Source organism: Ambystoma mexicanum, chromosome 13, assembly GCF_040938575.1.
Source record: "Ambystoma mexicanum isolate Mex_15411 chromosome 13, UKY_AmexF1_1, whole genome shotgun sequence".
NCBI classification, from domain to species: domain Eukaryota; kingdom Metazoa; phylum Chordata; class Amphibia; order Caudata; family Ambystomatidae; genus Ambystoma; species Ambystoma mexicanum.
Window position 1 is genome coordinate 599,345,665 of NC_090938.1, and position 17,318 is coordinate 599,362,982.

Below are 17,318 nucleotides of genomic sequence, written 5' to 3' on the forward strand. Positions count from 1 at the left end.
AAATTATACTAGAAATAAATTTCCTTTTCTAAAGTCTGAAAAGCCTCCTCAGCTTCTTCACTCCAAACAAAATGTACACCTTTTCTCAAAAGACGTGTAATTGGAGAGATTAAATGGGAAAATCCTTCTATGAATCTCCTATAGAAGTTACCAAACCCAAGGAAGCTCTGTATCTCCTTTACTTTAGTAGGTGTTTGCCAATCACAGACTGCTTGCACCTTTTATGGATTCATTTCCAACCCCTTTAAAGAGATAATGAATCCCAAAATTCCAATAAGTCTGTATGGAATTGACTTTTCTCCAATTTTGAAAACAGGTGGTTCTCTCGAAGTTTCTGTGAAACCTGGCGAACATGAACTTGATGTTTAACCAAATCCCACGAAAAAACTAAAATATCATTGACATAAACAACGACAAATATGTCAAAAAATTCCAGAAGAACTTCATCAATAAAAAACTGAAATGCCGCAGGAGCATTGCAGAGACAAACGGCATCACTTGATATTCGTATAAACCAAACCTGGTCTTGCACGCCGTCTTCCACTCGTCCCCTTCCTGTACCCGCGCCAGATGGTATGCTCCATGCAGATTGAGTTTTGAGAAAACTGTCGCTCTCTGGATCTGATTTAACATCTCGGAGATAAGAGGGAGTGGATGCTGGTTCTTGAGTGTAACTATATTAACTGCTCTATAATTAATGCAAGTTCTGAAAGTACCATCAGGCTTAGGCACAAAAAACATTGGGGACGCTACAGGTGACTGGGAATGACGGATAAACCCCTTAGCCAAATTGTCTGTTAGATACTCCTTTAGATAATCATTTTCCTTCTCTGTCAGAGCGTAAACCCTACTACTTGGCAAAATGACCCCGGGCTCTAACTCAATTTTACAATCAAATGCCTATGCCGCCTATGAGGAGGTAATTCCCCTGCCACCTTCTCATCCAAAATATCCCAATAATCTTGATAACATTGTGGAAGATATCCCAATGCTGCTACTATGTCTTAACCTGTTGCCCCATTCTCAGCCAAAAGAAAATGACACTGAATCCACCTGTTTCAGATCTCTCTCCAGGACAGAACCAATGAAACAATGCTCCTGACAATAACTAGAATACAATTCCACTGTTCTAGCACTCCAGTCAATCCTAGGATTATGAAGTGTAAACCAGGGCATACCCAAAATAATCTTCAAAAGCGAGGCGTCAATGCAAAAGAAATCAGCTCCCTGTGATCGCCTGACAATTCCATTACTAGCAACCCAGTCTCATGAGTGATTGGCCCTGAAGAAAGAGACGTTCCATCCACCGCCCTGACCTGCTCCACCACTTCCTTCAATACAATGGGATGCCCTAGGTCCTTAGCTAGACCCCAGTCCATAAAGTTGCCAGTCGCTCCTGAGTCAATCATAACAGGACCTGTTCCCTTAATTGCAGTCTCCAGAATCAAGGATAAATTCACTGTGATATGTGTAACTGCTGCCTGCAATGTGTTGTGGGGAACCTCTTGGGAGTGAAAGGGCAGTTTCACAAAATGTGACCATTCCTTCCGCAGTATAAACACAAATTATTATCTCTCCTTCTCCCCTTCTTTTCTTTTGTTAAAGGACTCCTAGCCATGGACTGCTGATCATTTCCCTTAACCCTAACCTCCTTGTTTACCACCTCCATCTTAGGCAGATCCATCCTAACCGGTAACCTAACATCACCCTGAAAGCATTGTCGCTCTGCCCTCTTCTCACTTAAACGAAAATCAAGTTGAATAACCAAATCTATCAATGTATCGCAGGATGAGGGGCGTTCTAAACTACCTGACATGGCATCCTAACAGTATGAAAGGCCAAAAGGTTTAAGTCCGTCTGAGCTGTCATGAACCCAGACGAGACTTCCATGGAGGCTTCAGGTTCCATTATTAAGAAATTACGGGAGGAGTTAAGGATAGCCCATAAGGAAAATATGAATTGACGTCAAAAGGTAGAACAGTTGAGTGAAAAGGTTACCCGGATCCAGAAGGCAGGAGTTAGGATGGAGTATGAAGTATCACGGGGATCTGGGTCTCCTTCGGAGTTGGAAAGGGATGGTGAGGAGCGAACATCCAGCAGAAGTGTAGGGGCCATGGGAGGCATTAGGGCTTTGGTGATGCCAGTTGCCATGGCTGCGCCAGAACGCTATCAAGGGGATTCTTAGAAATGTCAGTTATTTCTGACACAATGTGAGTTGCACTTTCTCAGCCGTCCAGAGATTTTCCCAACTGATGATACGTTTATGTTGTCTTATCTATCTGGAGAAGCATCTACTTGGGCAGGGTTACTGGTGAGTCAGAAGAGTGTGGCTTTAAATAATTACCAACTTTACAGCAATGCGTGGTATGTCTTTAATTAGCTTGCTGTGACTGCGCACACGCACAATGTCTTCAAATGACTTTTCTGTTCCACGCATGAGCGCCTACCGAAAACATGACCGACTAGTAGAACCGTGCATGCGCACAACACTCCTCGAAGGATTCCGACATCCGAACCCAAAAGACACTCAAGCGAAATAAGAAACCCTAATACTAGAGTAAGCTCAGCTTTTTAGTCCTTCGCCATACGTTCTATAGAAAATTGCTAGATTCAAGTAATGCTAATGAGGAGAAACGAAAAAAAAATGAAAACGCTATACCCTGCGAACGGGCACTAGTTTAACTGCCAGATTACAGGCATAAACACTAGTGCAAATATATACCAAGTACATAGCTGAAGGTGCATACCGTACGGCGGTAAGCGTGAGCACTGAGAAACAGCTGATGGAAAAAGCTGGCACACGCAAGCACGTATCCTAGCAACCACCCACGCTGCTCAGAGAGAAAAGTCAAATCACAGTTCAAACACCTACTGAGCAAGACGCTCACTAGCAGATCAGTCTTTAAATTGCCCTGGGAAGTATAATATTTACAACAACGAGGTCTTCAACAACTTGTTGAGATATTTACAATTATGTTGCTTAAAAGTTCAATTCTGAATGAAAGTTTTTAGTACTGAAGTTAAAACACTTAGCTTCTGGCTTCCTATGATATCTCCTGCTGACCCCGCCTGACTCCTGAACTGCTCCTGTGACTTGACTCCTAAATCTCTGTTTCTGCTGATTGCTGCTCAAAAGGATCCACTATGCCTCAAAAACTGGAGTTACCATAATACATGTCCTCTCAGCTGGGTTTTAGATAATGAAAGGCAGTTTAGAATGCTCATTGTTCTCCCTTCTGGCGCATCCAGCCATTCAGGGTGCTTGTTGAGAACCTCCATCTTGTCTAGGGAGGTTCTCCACACTCTGCAAAGGAAAGTTAAGGCCAAACCAACTTCATAAGAGGACACAACTAACACTCTCAAGCACACATTTCTAAACTAGTGAAACAGAACCTGACAAAAATTAAGTCAACAAAAAAACTTTATTTTCCAAGGAGAAATTCTTGGATCCAAAGGGTAGTTCGCTTCCCCTGGATATTTGAGTGAAATGGCAACAGTGTCTTTTCCAAACCACAATCCCTTAAGGAATTCAAAAGTATTTCCTTCAAACAACAGTTCAAGGATGGCAAAAGTATGTCTCTTTCAATCCACAGTTCCTTCAGAATGTTTATACTCAGTTCAGAAAAGTTCTTAGACAAACAATATGTTCCAGCTTTGGATTGAGTTCACAAACAGAAAAGATCTTATTCAAACAAAAAACAGCTTTAATCGATCGACTGGTATACTCTCCTGCCAGAAATCACCTTACGGGCTCTTCAGGTCCCTGGTGTACTCTCCTGCCAGGTATCTTTCCCACATTGATTTATAGATTTCATATACTTTGGGTGGAGGACCTGATATACTCACCTGCCAGGAAATGTAACTCCCCTTATGTTTTCTCTGCCTGATGTGCTCCTTTCACCAGGACTTCTTCTTGTTTTTCACTGTCCTTTAATATATATAGCACAGTTGCATCACTTCACTTTTACTTGATTTGCTTGAGGTGTTAGTAGTTCTAGATTTTCCCAAATCGACATCTCATACATGGGGACGTGTTCAAGTTCTGCTGATATACTTATTTCTTAAGTGTTCATTTGCTTGGGGTAGTACTTGTTTCAATAGTGTTCATTACTTATTTCAATAGTGTTTATTTGTTTAGGGTAATACTTGCTCCAATGTTCCCCACACTGACATCTCATACATGGAGACTTGTTGAGGTTTTGCCTTTGTGCTTTATATGGTCGGTATTCATATATTCTTGTTGCATTTATTTGCTTACATGCATGTCGGTACGCCCCAGGTCACCAATACATTTGAGCAGCCTCACTGGTATCCTTGTGGTAAGCGGGGGACAAGAAAGTAAAAAAAAATAATAAATAAAAACAGAAAAGCACCCTTTGGCGTCAGCTCCGACCCACTTCAGTGCATGGACAGTGGGGTGTAGGCGGCGCACACAGAAGTGTTCTGCCGTAAAGGTAAGTGGGGTGGGCTGGTGGGGGGGGTCAGGAAGGGGACACGGCCAAAGTGATCTATCTGATCACTGTGCCACGCCATATTTGGCATCAACATTTTCATCCGCTTATTTACGGGCGGCGCAGTGACACATAGATTCATGGAGAGGGCACAAATTACCTGGATTTGTCACAATACCTGCCAAGTTTTAGTAATTACTGAGTTTCCGGAGCCTACCTAATGATCCTCAGCACACTGCATTTACAAAAAAGCCGCATCCTACTAACAAACCCGAACAGGGGCAACCAGGATATACTGAGGCAGTATCTTCCGTAAAAAAATAAACAACACTCTGTGGTAGGTTAGAAGGAGGAGACAGACTAATAGGTGCCATTTTCAAAAGGTTTATTGGAAAATGATAAAGAAAAATGCTTAACTTTGCCTATACTAAGGGTTTCCCTACCTAACATAATTAAATTGGGGTGCTTGTTGCCAATGGTGAAGACCACAATGAAAGTCTGTCATCCATCCAAAACTAACCTATGCTAACCCTACCACTATTACTACACAACCAAAAGATCAGGAGAATGGCTCCCTTCTCTTGGGTTGCTTTTCAGCAAAGTCCTCCTCGATATGGGATCTTCAGATAGCCTTTTGCTATCCATCATAATAAGTCCTTCAGTTCCCTCAAGGGGCTTGTCCGGCCCTTTTATATTGGTTCCCTTGACTCTTCACATTCCTCTCTGGGCTTTCTTTGATTCTTGACTGAGTGTCTGAATATGGGTTAAGCCTCACAACCCTGGTATCTTCTTTAGGATGAACTTCAACAACTCTCGTTCTTTTGGTTATTTAGCTCCACACTGAAATGAATAAGTGGAGTCCATATATGACTCTTGATCTTCTTATGATCTGGCCATTCACTGGAACGAGTATGTTGAGTTTCTGAGTGATCCCAACTCTTCCTATGATTTTGCTACTCACTGGGACAAGTAGGCCCTGTCTAAACATATGTTTGTATTTTCTCTTTACTTGTACATATGCGTCAAACATGCCCTGCACAGCGGGTTTCCCGCTGCCCCTGTTACCTATGTTGTACTGGGGATGCATCACTGTGTCAGCATGTGACTCTTCGAGTCTTCGATCGGGGCGGCTCTTCTGTCCGCACACTCTACTTCATTGGACACACCTCTGTGTCTGTTTGTGGTATCAGCTAGTAGAGGGTATGGGTGCCTGGGTCCTCTCACACCACCATGTAATTCTCTTTCCTTTGCTTTGGTTTCCTCCATCTGTAAATATACTTCCTGTGTCTCTCATTGGTGTGCTTTAGGTTAAGCACCTTCAGGGTTGGCGTTTCTCCTTACCCCTTTGTGGATGTCCCTGTGGGATTAAGAATAGAGGGAAATACTTCCTCCATTTGGTTTTCCACTTTGTGCACTACGGGAACTCCTTCTCTCCCGCCACCTGGAGCCAAGTGAAGCAGCGCTGTCTCTGAGTCACCAGTTTGGTGTCTGCAGCTGGTTCATAATTTCAGGGTCTCGTTCTGATGTTCTATTGGTCCTCCTGCTTTTATTACGCAATGCTGGGCTTCCCCAGCTTTTTAGGATAGTCCTTTCTTTGTGTTGGAGCAATGCTCTTCATTACTTCTTTAAGCTTCTTCATCTCAGTGATTGACAGACAGGCATTCTTTATCACTCCTATGTTCTTACTCTTCACAGTACCAGGCAGACACTTTTCCTCTGTCATTACATTACAATAACATATGTAAAAGGAGTCTGTTTGTCTGCGAACTCATAGGGTTATATTGAGTGTTTGAGGATAATGCAAAGGGAGTTTCTCATTGGAAATGGAGTCTTTATTCTCACAAGAGGAGTCTCTCCCTGTGAGGTCCCGCTTACCGCCACCCCTAGGGGGAATGTTGTGTAGCAGGCTCACCTCCCTAGCATCACAGGAAGGGGCTCCCCCCTTGGGAGATGTGACTAAATCCCATGATTCCTCACAACTCCTTGGACACAAAGAGCACAGCACGCAAAATGAAAACTGAGCGACAGCATGCAGTGCAGTCATATCCTGTATACAAAAAGCACAGGCGCACCATGTATACAGAATCTCTATTTATATTGGCCCTCATTCCAACCCAGGTGGTAAGTTCCCTACTTTACCACCATGGTGTAAACTCCGTTTACACCATGGTGGATGGCGGATTTACCGCCCCATTCCAAGGTGAGTGGGGCGGTAAATCCCCAATCCCCATTTACCCTTCCCCATTCCCATATTTGCCCCATAGGGCATAATGGGAGTGGGGAAGGCGCTAATTATGGCACCGTAAATTACGGTGCGGTAATTAGCGCCAAGGACGCTTAGGGCCTTGGTACTTAACGCCTGCTAAAAGCAGGCGTTAAGGTGGAAATCAGGCGTTAAGGGTTAACGGCGCCGATGGCGCCGTTAAACCCTTAACGCCTGGGTTGGAATGAGGGCCAATGGCATTAAACATAGGAGGTAGTTAGCTCTTATCAACAACTTACAGTCAACATTCATTAAATTGGCGCTGTAAAGAATTAACTATTCAATCTTATTTTAATAATCAGTTTCAATGAAAAAAAACACATTAGCTTAAAAAAGCGATGGGCCAATCCCTTTCACTTTACATAAACAATCATACGTTGTTTAAAAAAAGACACACAGGGCCTCATTACACAGTAGGCGGTAAGGGTTTACAGGTACCGGTATTTTACCGGTACCGGTAAACCCTTACCGCCTTACTACGAGGTCCCTTTGCGGGTTGGAGAATTTAACACCTGCTTTTTGCAGGCGTTAAAAACCAACCCGCAACGGGACGAGGGAGCTAATTACGGTACCGCAATTTGTGGTGCCGTAATTAGCACGTTCCCCATTCCCATTATGCCCTATGGGGCAACAATGGGAATGGGGAAGGGCAATGGGGGAAGGAGGAATTACCGCCCCACCAACCTTGGAATAGGGCATTAATTCCCCTTTCCACCAAGGCGGTGCCAGTATTTTACCGGCATGGACCAAGGTGCTAATAGCACCTTGGTCCACCGCCGTCCGTGTAATGAGGCCCTGACAATATAGTCGTGACACTTTGACTTTGTCGCCATCTAGTGGCATCTATCTAGTTGACGGGTAGTTGATTCAGTAACCAGCACAGGGAGCAATTGCTGACTTGCACTGTTTATGGAACCCACGTTCAGGTAACTATGTCGTCAATCTAGTGTTTATTCTAGATGGAAGCACTCGACATGTTTCAGTTCTCTAAACATTTTACAGAACTTTCTTCAGGAGTGGTGTCACTGTCTCTGGAGGTATTATAGTAAAAAAAACAACAACAACTTTGGCAACAGCATTAGAGCGTGCTATCAGTGCATATCTCTTGAGTTGATGGTTCTTTCTTGCATCAAGGGGCCAGATTTCCCCCACATTTAGATTATGGAAACCCTTTAAAGTCTGTTTGGAAGCCGTTTTGCTGTACTCATACGAGTGTCCTTCATCACTTCATCACATTGCTCCCAACATTTAGCCCGTGATGAATGTCCAATACATTTAGGTTTTGTTGGAGCGACAGAACCATGTAAGACCAGTGAAGACACAAATAAGGGCAGTTGGACATATCTGTATTCCTATGTGGTGTTTTTTTTTTATGTACTAATTAATGTTTTGTTGTTGCAATGTGTATGTTGGACTTTTGTTTTGTGTACATACTTGGAGTTGCTCATCTTAGTAACTATTATGTTTTTTAACTGGAATCCACAGAAAACATTGAGAGAAAAAAACGAACAGCAGAAAATGCAGCATTTGGCATGAACAAAAAAACAAAATGAAAAAATGTCGAATAAGGGGACAGAGGTTATGGGGGAGTCCCCTGCTCCCCTTGTTTGGCATTATGCTAATCCGGGGGTAGTGGGGATGTCCTCTGCATCCATAAAGGAAAGCGGGGACAAATCAAGATTTTTTTTTAAAAAAAAGAAAAGGACGCTGCGGCAGAAGTTCCGCCTCTCAATGGGAAGGTGGAACTCCCATTGCGGGGTGCGAGTAAGAGTACAGGTAAGTAATGTGCCTGGGGTAAGTATGGCGGTATTAACGGTTAGGGGTGGAGGGAGAAGAGATGGCGGGTGGTGGCAATGTGCAGGATTTTTTCCTTTACGAAAATTTCGAATTCAGAATTTTTGGAATCTAAATTTTTGTAAACACAAAAATTACATATATCCTTCTTAACTAATGGTCACATTTATCAGGACTGGAGGTATAAATGGTATACAGAGGTCACCTAGTCTTCATGATCATTAGTTTAATTTCCTCTCCTTTTTTTTAGAAGTATAACCACCTTTTTATTATTCAATTTGCCAATTTTACCACCTTTTTCTAATGATCTAGCAGGTCTAAGTTTTAAATCTTTGGTTTTTATGAGGTCTTAATGTTAAAGAACCCCCAAGTAAGGAAAGGAATCTATGCTCCTAAAAGTCACATCCAGAATGCACCTGTTAGGTAATGCAAAACTCTGAAGGGAACATATAGGCTCATAGACGCACCAGTGACTTTGGCTTCTCTTGTAAGCAGAGTGCTGTACTGTAGACGGAGGATTTTGCAGCTCTGTTTTTACATACGGTGCTGCTATAGGGCAAAAATGGGAATGGGGAAGGGGCCATTGGTGAATGGGGAATTACCGCCCCACTCACCTTGTAATGGGGCGGTAATTCCGCCATCCACCATGGCGGAAACATAACCTTAGCGGCATGGACCATGGTGCTAATAGCACCATGGTCCTCCGCCAAGGTTGTAATGAGGGCCTTGGACTTTAACGCCTGCAAAAAGAAGGCGTTAAAGTGTGAATCAGGCGTTAAGGGTTAACGGCGTCAATGGCGTTTTTTTCAATAACATCTTTGATAATAAGGTCGACCGGAACAAGATCGACCTAAAACAGATGGAGCAAAAGGCAAGGGGCTAAAAGGTTAACAAACAACATCAGAAAATAGGGCAAGGCATCGGGTAGGCGGGGGGTAAGCACAGAGGATTGGGAAGATCACCCATACAGGGCATGGCGGGGAAATTAAAAGATTGGGAAATGTAACATTATTTCCACAAAGGTTCTTCAGACAGATGTTTCCACATTGAATTGATGATGCATAATCTGTGGCCTTGCAGACACCAAAAGAGATGCATGTAAAGCTGTGATTTAATAATAACCACTGGCATTGCTCTTTACCTACTCCATTCCTTTGTTTGGTGGGCCGTCTGGGCCATTAAAGAAAGGGACCATCAGTGTGCAAAACAGTCATGCCACCAACAGAAGCTGTGCCTAAGCAATTAAGCGGCACCTCAATAATGAGGGCCGCTAAGCGTGTGCCAGTCTGCATCGACCCAATTCTATGTACCAATCTGGCTACTCCAATCACCTACTCCTTTTGCCATAATGACTCGTATACTACCCTTGTAAAGCTGCCTTCTATAGGAAAGCTTCACTCTATATGGTCAGTATTGCAAAGTGTTGCTGATAGAAGAAGTATCACCTATATCTAATCAATACAAATACAACAGGGTTGAAACCTGCCTTGCTTTGCTAGCATTTTCATGTTAAGGTGGCCTCGCCTGGCAGTTCCTGCTGCACTGCACCATCACTGGCAGGCCAGACTGATTTGCATATGACTGGTCCTCTCCTGTAATGGAACCGATAGACTAGAAAATGGCGGGATGGAAGCGGCCAATAGTAGTGCCAGTGGGTGTGGTTGAGGTTGATTCCAGACCTTCCATCCATTGATTCTATGTGTCTATAAGCTGCAGCATGGCCATCACCCTAGTTCGGGAATGTTCTAGTGATTGCTGGATAATGGAACGTTGGGGTGACGGTTGGGATGGTTGGTGCGTGCCCCTCGCTTGCAGTAAGGCAGAAAGGAAGGTCTTACCTAGATTCCACGTTTCATTTCCGATTCTTTTCCACAATTAGTCCCCACAATGGTTTACTTACTGAATGTTGAAGTGCTGGAGTACGATAGCCAGGCTCTCACATAGGCCCTCGACGGCAAACTTGCTTGCGCAGTATACGTCATTGAAGGGAACACCTGAGGTAGACAAAAGGCGGACCGTCACTAGAGCCCCCGAGGACACAAGGCACCTCATTGACAGACTGCTCCTAAGAAGCCAAATTACTGAATTCGATAATTCATGGCAGGTTCTTAAACTGAGGTGCTGAATTGGGTAGAGAGGCAGCAGGGATAGTACAGCACCATAGAGACAGTTAGTGTGGAATAAACGTGTGGAGCAATTTATATATATATACATTTATGGTGTGTAAAGTGCCACGCACAGCGGCATTCTGATTGCCATCTTGGACTGGGAACGAAAAGAGGCACTGGGAATAATTGTAAAAGTGGCTCCATATTACACATTTTCAGCAAGCCAACCCTTTTCCTATGGGAACATTTGGAAATAAAATAGGTGACCACACAGAAGGGGCCAAAGGTGCAGATGCCTAGCAGGAAATCTCCAGAGTTCACTATAGGCCAGTCCACCCCTGCCCAGGGTGCAGAGGCCTAGCAGGATATCTCCAGAGGTCCCTATAGGCCAGTCCACCCCTGCCCAGGATGCAGAGGCCTAGCAGGAAATCTCCAGAGGTCCCTATAGGCCAGTCCACCCCTGCCCAGGGTGCAGAGGCCTAGCAGGATATCTCCAGAGGTCCCTATAGGCCAGTCCACCCCTGCCCAGGGTGCAGAGGCCTAGCAGGAAATCTCCAGAGTTCCCTATAGGCCAGTCCACCCCGCATCTAAGGCACATGCTAACGTTCTAGCAGTTGTTCTTTTGAACTAAATGTGCTATCCCTTTAGGCTTGCATGGCGGTTGCCCTTTCTCTTACATTTGAAAAAAAGGGGTGGCGACCTGCCACATATATTTATAACAATTGTTCTTTACATTTCTATTTGCTGCAAAGATTTTAACATTTCGCACGCTAAGTATCAGAGGAGCTGTGTACTCATAGTTGTTAAGTGCAGGAATACAAAAAAGGAATATCACAGGTGACTATTGGCTTATTTATTCAGCTGGTGTCACAAAAAATCTGGGTTTAGTTTCCCATAGTGTTAAATAGTTTTTTTGAACAACACTTGCCTAAAAGTTGGCAGACATATTGAAAAGAGAACAAATAAAGAGCAGACTGAAGCCACAATTCAAATTCTCAAAACATGGTCATAAATTTGCTAAAACATGTACATAGAAGCAGAGTAATTTTGCAGCAATTATGTACAAAGAAACACATAGAACGTGAAATTGTAGTTTGTGAACCGGAGTTTAGTCTTCACAAAAAAACATCCTGATGGTTGTTTCCAATGTTGTACTGGATATTTTGGGGAGATAACCAAGTCTTTGGTCTACGTCTAGATATTTATCAGATGGTGTGTGGGGACGGGCGTGATTGGTCCTGATGGAAAGATGGTCTCATGACGTTTCGGCGTGGAACGCCTTCTTCAAGGGTCTTGAATGGGGGAATCAAGTGAGGACGTTATTATTGTAGATAAAACACTGCGGTATTGTGGCAAAAAACCAAGATACTAGCATGTACTAAAATCAAATTTAAAAACCCCCTGGGGGTGAAGAGTGTGGCAAACTTACTCTAGCTTGTGGGCCTGTGCTGTCTAGTAACTGACCTGTAAAAAATGTTGGGTGATGGAGATCGACATCCAATGTCGTTGTGGTGAATGGAACCTTGCAGCAGTGGTCTGGAGAGCAAGGCTGAGCTCAGAGCATGTGTCTAAGAAATAGGAAAAAAGAGAAAAAAAAGAGACAGGGGAACAAATGATTGTTCAGAGCAAATAGAATGCTATAAGTGCAAGAGATTGCACGAGAGAGTATGCTACCTGTGAAGGCAAGCATTGATTTGTCATGAGCAAAATTACCTAATTTTCTGCTTTGATGTAGATCAGCTAGTCAAGGGCTCGTGGGGGTGCTGTGAGCCTGCAGCAGGCAGCTCGTAAAGAAGTGGAGCTCCGGGTATATAAACCGATGGCAGCAGCCGTCTAGGTGGTGCAACCACTGATGTGTGGATGCAGGACAAGCCGCTGCGGAAAGGGACAAATGTGAGAGAGAGTCTAATGTTATCCATGCACATCCGTGCAGAAAACATCTCGCAAGAGGACTGGGGGGTGGGGCTGCGGGAGAAGAGAGAGGCAGGGCCATTGTGGTACCTGCAATGGAGTGGGAGTCCAGAGAAGTTCGAATCAGCTCTGGAGGGGCGCGAGGAGGCGGCGTCAGCTTCCCGTGTCAGCAGGTGGAATACTGCTGAAGCCGGTGTATAACGCTTGGAAGAGCTGTGCGCCGGATCTGAGAGAACATGCGCGAGTTGGAAACGGGGAACCCGCGAGCTGCTACGCATGCGTGGGCGGCAAATAGGAAGCCTCGTGCGCATGCTTGTAGAAGAGCCGCTTGGTCGCGCTAGTGCGCATGCGCAGATGTCAAGTATGAATCCTCGTGCGCATGCTTGTAGATGGGCCGCTGTAGTCGTTGCCAGGGTGATGAGCAATGATGCGGCGGTAACGCTCAGTAGTTACAAGCTAATTTTTTTAAATCACTTTCCAGGCTTTTGAAACTTTGGATAAATCCAACAATAGTTTCCGTTCTCTTTCCATAATCACATCCCAGGCCAGCTCTGGGCTAGATGCAGTTCCACAGCACGAGCTTCATCAAGCCAAGGTTCATGTTGTTTAACTTGGCCTCTTTGAAAGCTGCTCAGCACACTGCAGCACACTTCAGCACAGGACTAAGAAAATCCAGCCACAGCACCCCCACCCTCAAGCAGATGCACTGGCTACCTCTTCAAGCACATATGTTCAAGCCTGCACCCCCTACAAAGCAGTCTCAACCAAAACACCACTCCGTCGCTCCGAGGGCCTGATTCGGAGCACGTGCTAAATATAGCGTGGAAAGCCGTCGTTCGCCCCTTCAGTTTCCAGCACCATCATCCTGAGGTGGGTGGAACTGTTGGAGGGGAGAGGTCCAGCTTTCCAGCAGCAAAAGCTGCTAAATTCTCTCATTGTGGGGGAAACACGTGCTCCAGAGGCATTGCCAGAATTTCCCAAAAGACTGCCACTTTTATAATTTAAGAACGTTTTCATAAGCTTTCATTAAACTAGAAAAGTGGTGCTGCAGTCTAAGAACTGCTATATTTATAATGGGAAAACGTGTGCAGTGGAGTTTAACGGCACCTCCAAAGGTACCGTTAATGAACCCCTCTTTAGGTTGGCGCAGAAAGGATGTTCTGGCTTTAGAATACAATTAATGTCAGACACTAATGCATGAAGTGGTTGGCAAGGATGTTACTATGCCATAAATCAAGGCTTTCCAGGAGTGGCGGACTTGATTTATTACCCTCGGGTTAGCTCAGAATCCTTTGCATCATGGTAAAGTGTCTCTCTCGTGAGACACAGCACTTTTCTTATTTAGCATGCACCTCAGAATCAGCCCACAGGTGGCCGAGAAACTCGCCATCTCCAGAGGCCAGCACACTCCCAGAAGCCTCGGCGCTCCCAGACTGAAATAGAGAAGTGCACTGGCAAGCAGGGCTTTCCTGCTCTGCAACATATCTTGGGAATGAGTCACCATTACACAGATAAGATGGGCCCCTACCATCCTACACATCAGGAAGGACCTGAAGACTCTACTCTTCAAGGAATGTCTCTCCAGGCTCTTAGCTCTCCAGTCAACCCTACTCCCTTCTCTCTGGAGCCCCTCCAATGTCCTACTCCCCCATACCCATTCTGGCTACTTGAGCTGCACCTGTACCCCACTGGTAACCCCCTGGGTGCCCCTCCTGTGTACAGTGCTCTGAGGCCTCCCAGCTAGCTTCACGCTTTATATACCCCATGTACATAAATAAATAACTTTTTAATAGGTTGGCAGATCTGGATAAAAGAAGCATGTAGTTCCTTCAGGAGGTCTGAGGGTATGGTAAAAAAGGAAAATCAACAAAAGACCTGGAGGAAAACAATTCACCTAACCCTGTATGTTGATAGCAAATTGCGTGGCCAATTGCTCGCCAATTTATTTTCGTATCTATTGTCTAGTTAGGCTATGTAAATGTGTCTGTCTTTCTTATTATATTTCACAATTGTATTGCATGTTGATATGCACATTTTTAACGTTTACTATTGTAAATGGCTGAAAGGTTTCTTGTAAACTATATTGCAAAATAAAAAATAAAAAAATAAACATTGACCTAACTGGAGTCCCTTGCATGTAGCACTGATGCTTCCCTTATATGTGTGCCTGCCTACACTAAGCACACATTACAAAAAGAACCATGTTTACACAATCTTTGTGCCTGGCTTCTCTATTCACATGAAAACGTCATGCTTAATATTACCAGGAAACAGCTTAAATGGTACAATCATGCAAATTGATCCTGACAATGTGTGCTTTTTATCGTAATACAAAACCCAGAGCCCACGAGCCAAAGTGGACACTTGGTAGAGTGCCATAAAATAGTGAACCGTGGAAAAAAGGCTTGGTGCACAGGCAATGCGTCTGCACCGTAAGACCCACCAGGAACGATGCTATGTGCCCTTTTCCATCTGCACTGGAAGACCCACCAGGAACGATGCCATGTGCCCTTTTCCATTTGCACTGTAAAACCCACCAGGAACAATGCTATATGCCCTTTTCCATCTGCACCGTAAGACCCACCAGGAACGATGCTGTGTGCCCTTTTCCATTCGCACCGTAAGACCCACCAGGAACAATGCTATGTGCGTTTTTCCATCTGCACCGTAAGACCCACCAGGAACGATGCTATGTGCCCTTTTCCATTCTCACCGTAAGACCCACAAGAAACGAGGCTATGTGCCCTTTTCCATCTGCACCATAAGACCCACCAGGAACAATGCTATGTGCCCTTTTCGATTCGCACCGTAGCCCCACCAAGAACGATGCTATGTGCCCATTTCCATCTGCACCATAAGACCCACCAGCAACGAAGCTATGTGCCCTTTTCCATCTGCACCGTAAGACCCACACGGAACAATGCTATGTGCCCTTTTCCATCTGCACCATAAGACCCACCAGGAATGATGCTATGTGCCCTTTTCCATCCGCACCGTAAGACCCACCAGGAACGATGCTATGTGCCCTTTTCCATTTGCACCGTAAGACCTACCAGGAAAGATGCTATGTGCCCTTTTCCATTTGCACCGTGCCCTTTTTCATTCGCACCGTAAGACCCACCAGGAATGATGCTATGTGCCCTTTTCCATCTGCACCGTAAGACCCACCAGCAACAATGTTATGTGCCCTTTTCCATCTGCACCGTAAGACCCACCAGGAACGATGCTATGTGCCCTTTTCCATTTGCACCGTAAGACCCAGCAGGAACGATGCTATGTGCACTTTTCCATTCACACTGTAAGACCCACCAGGAACGATGCTATGTGCCCTTTTCCATCTGCACCATAAAACCCACCAAGAACGATGCTATCTATCCTTTTCCATTCACACCGTAAGACCCACCAGGAATAATGCTATGTGCCCTTTTCCATCTGCACCGTGAAACCCACCAGGAACGATGCTATGTCCCCTTTTCCATTTGCACCGTATGACCTACCAGGAACGATGCTATGTGCCCTTTTCTATTCGCACCGTAAGACCCACCAGGAACAATGCTATGTGCTCTTTTCCATCTGCACCGTAAGACCCACCAGGAGCGATGCTATGTGCCCTTTTCCATTTGCACTGTGCCCTTTTCCATTCGCACCGTAAGACCCACCAGGAACAATGCTATGTGCCCTTTTCCATCCGCACCGTAAGACCCACCAGGAACGATGCTATGTGCCCTTTTCCATTTGCACCGTAAGACCTACCAGGAAAGATGCTATGTGCCCTTTTCCATTTGCACTGTGCCCTTTTCCATCTGCACCGTAAGACCCACCAGCAACGATGCTATGTGCCCTTTTCCATCTGCACCGTAAGACCCACCAGGAACGATGCTATGTGCACTTTTCCATTTGCACCGTAAGACCCACCAGGAACGATGCTATGTGCCCTTTTCCATCTGCACCATAAGACCCACCAAGAACGATGCTATGTGTCCTTTTCCATTCACACCGTAAGACCCACCAGGAACAATGCTATGTGCCCTTTTCCATCTGCACCGTGAAACCCACCAGGAACGATGCTATGTCCCCTTTTCCATTTGCACCGTATGACCTACCAGGAACTATGCTATGTGCCCTTTTCTATTCGCACCATAAGACCCACTAGGAACGATGCTATGTGCCCTTTTCCATCTGCACCATAAGACCCACCAGGAATGATGCTATGTGCCCTTTTCCATCTGCACCGTAAGACCCACCAGGAGCGATGCTATGTGCCCTTTTCCATCTGCACCATAAGACCCACCAGGAACAATGCTATGTGCCCTTTTCCATCTGCTCCGTAAGACCCACCAGGAACGATGCTATGTGCCCTTTTCCATTTGTACTGTAAGACCCACCAGGAACAATGCTATGTGCCCTTTTCCATCCGCACCGTAAGACCCACCAGGAACGATGCTATGTGCCCTTTTCCATTTGCACCGTAAGACCTATCAGGAAAGATGCTATGTGCCCTTTTCCATTTGTGCTGTGCCCTTTTCTATTCGCACCGTAAGACCCACCAGGAACGATGCTATGTGCCCTTTTCCATCTGCACCATAAGACCCACCAGCAACGATGCTATGTGCCCTTTTCCATCTGCACCGTAAGACCCACCAGGAACGATGCTATGTGCCCTTTTCCATTTGCACCGTAAGACCCAGCAGGAACGATGCTATGTGCACTTTTCCATTTGCACCGTAAGACCCACAAGGAACGATGCTATGTGCCCTTTTCCATCTGCACCATAAGACCCACCAAGAACGA

General features: G+C 45.1%; 1 protein-coding gene across 3 annotated transcripts in view; it reads right to left on the minus strand.

Moving 5' to 3' along the window:
- Positions 1-17,318, minus strand: part of HSD17B1 (hydroxysteroid 17-beta dehydrogenase 1) — a 165,412-nt gene that overhangs the window by 71,518 nt on the left and 76,576 nt on the right. For all 3 annotated transcript variants that reach the window (XM_069634432.1, XM_069634433.1, XM_069634434.1), the window contains one exon: positions 10,409-10,502. In XM_069634432.1, the coding sequence (XP_069490533.1) occupies positions 10,409-10,502 (94 nt within the window). The remainder of the gene's footprint in view (positions 1-10,408; positions 10,503-17,318) is intronic.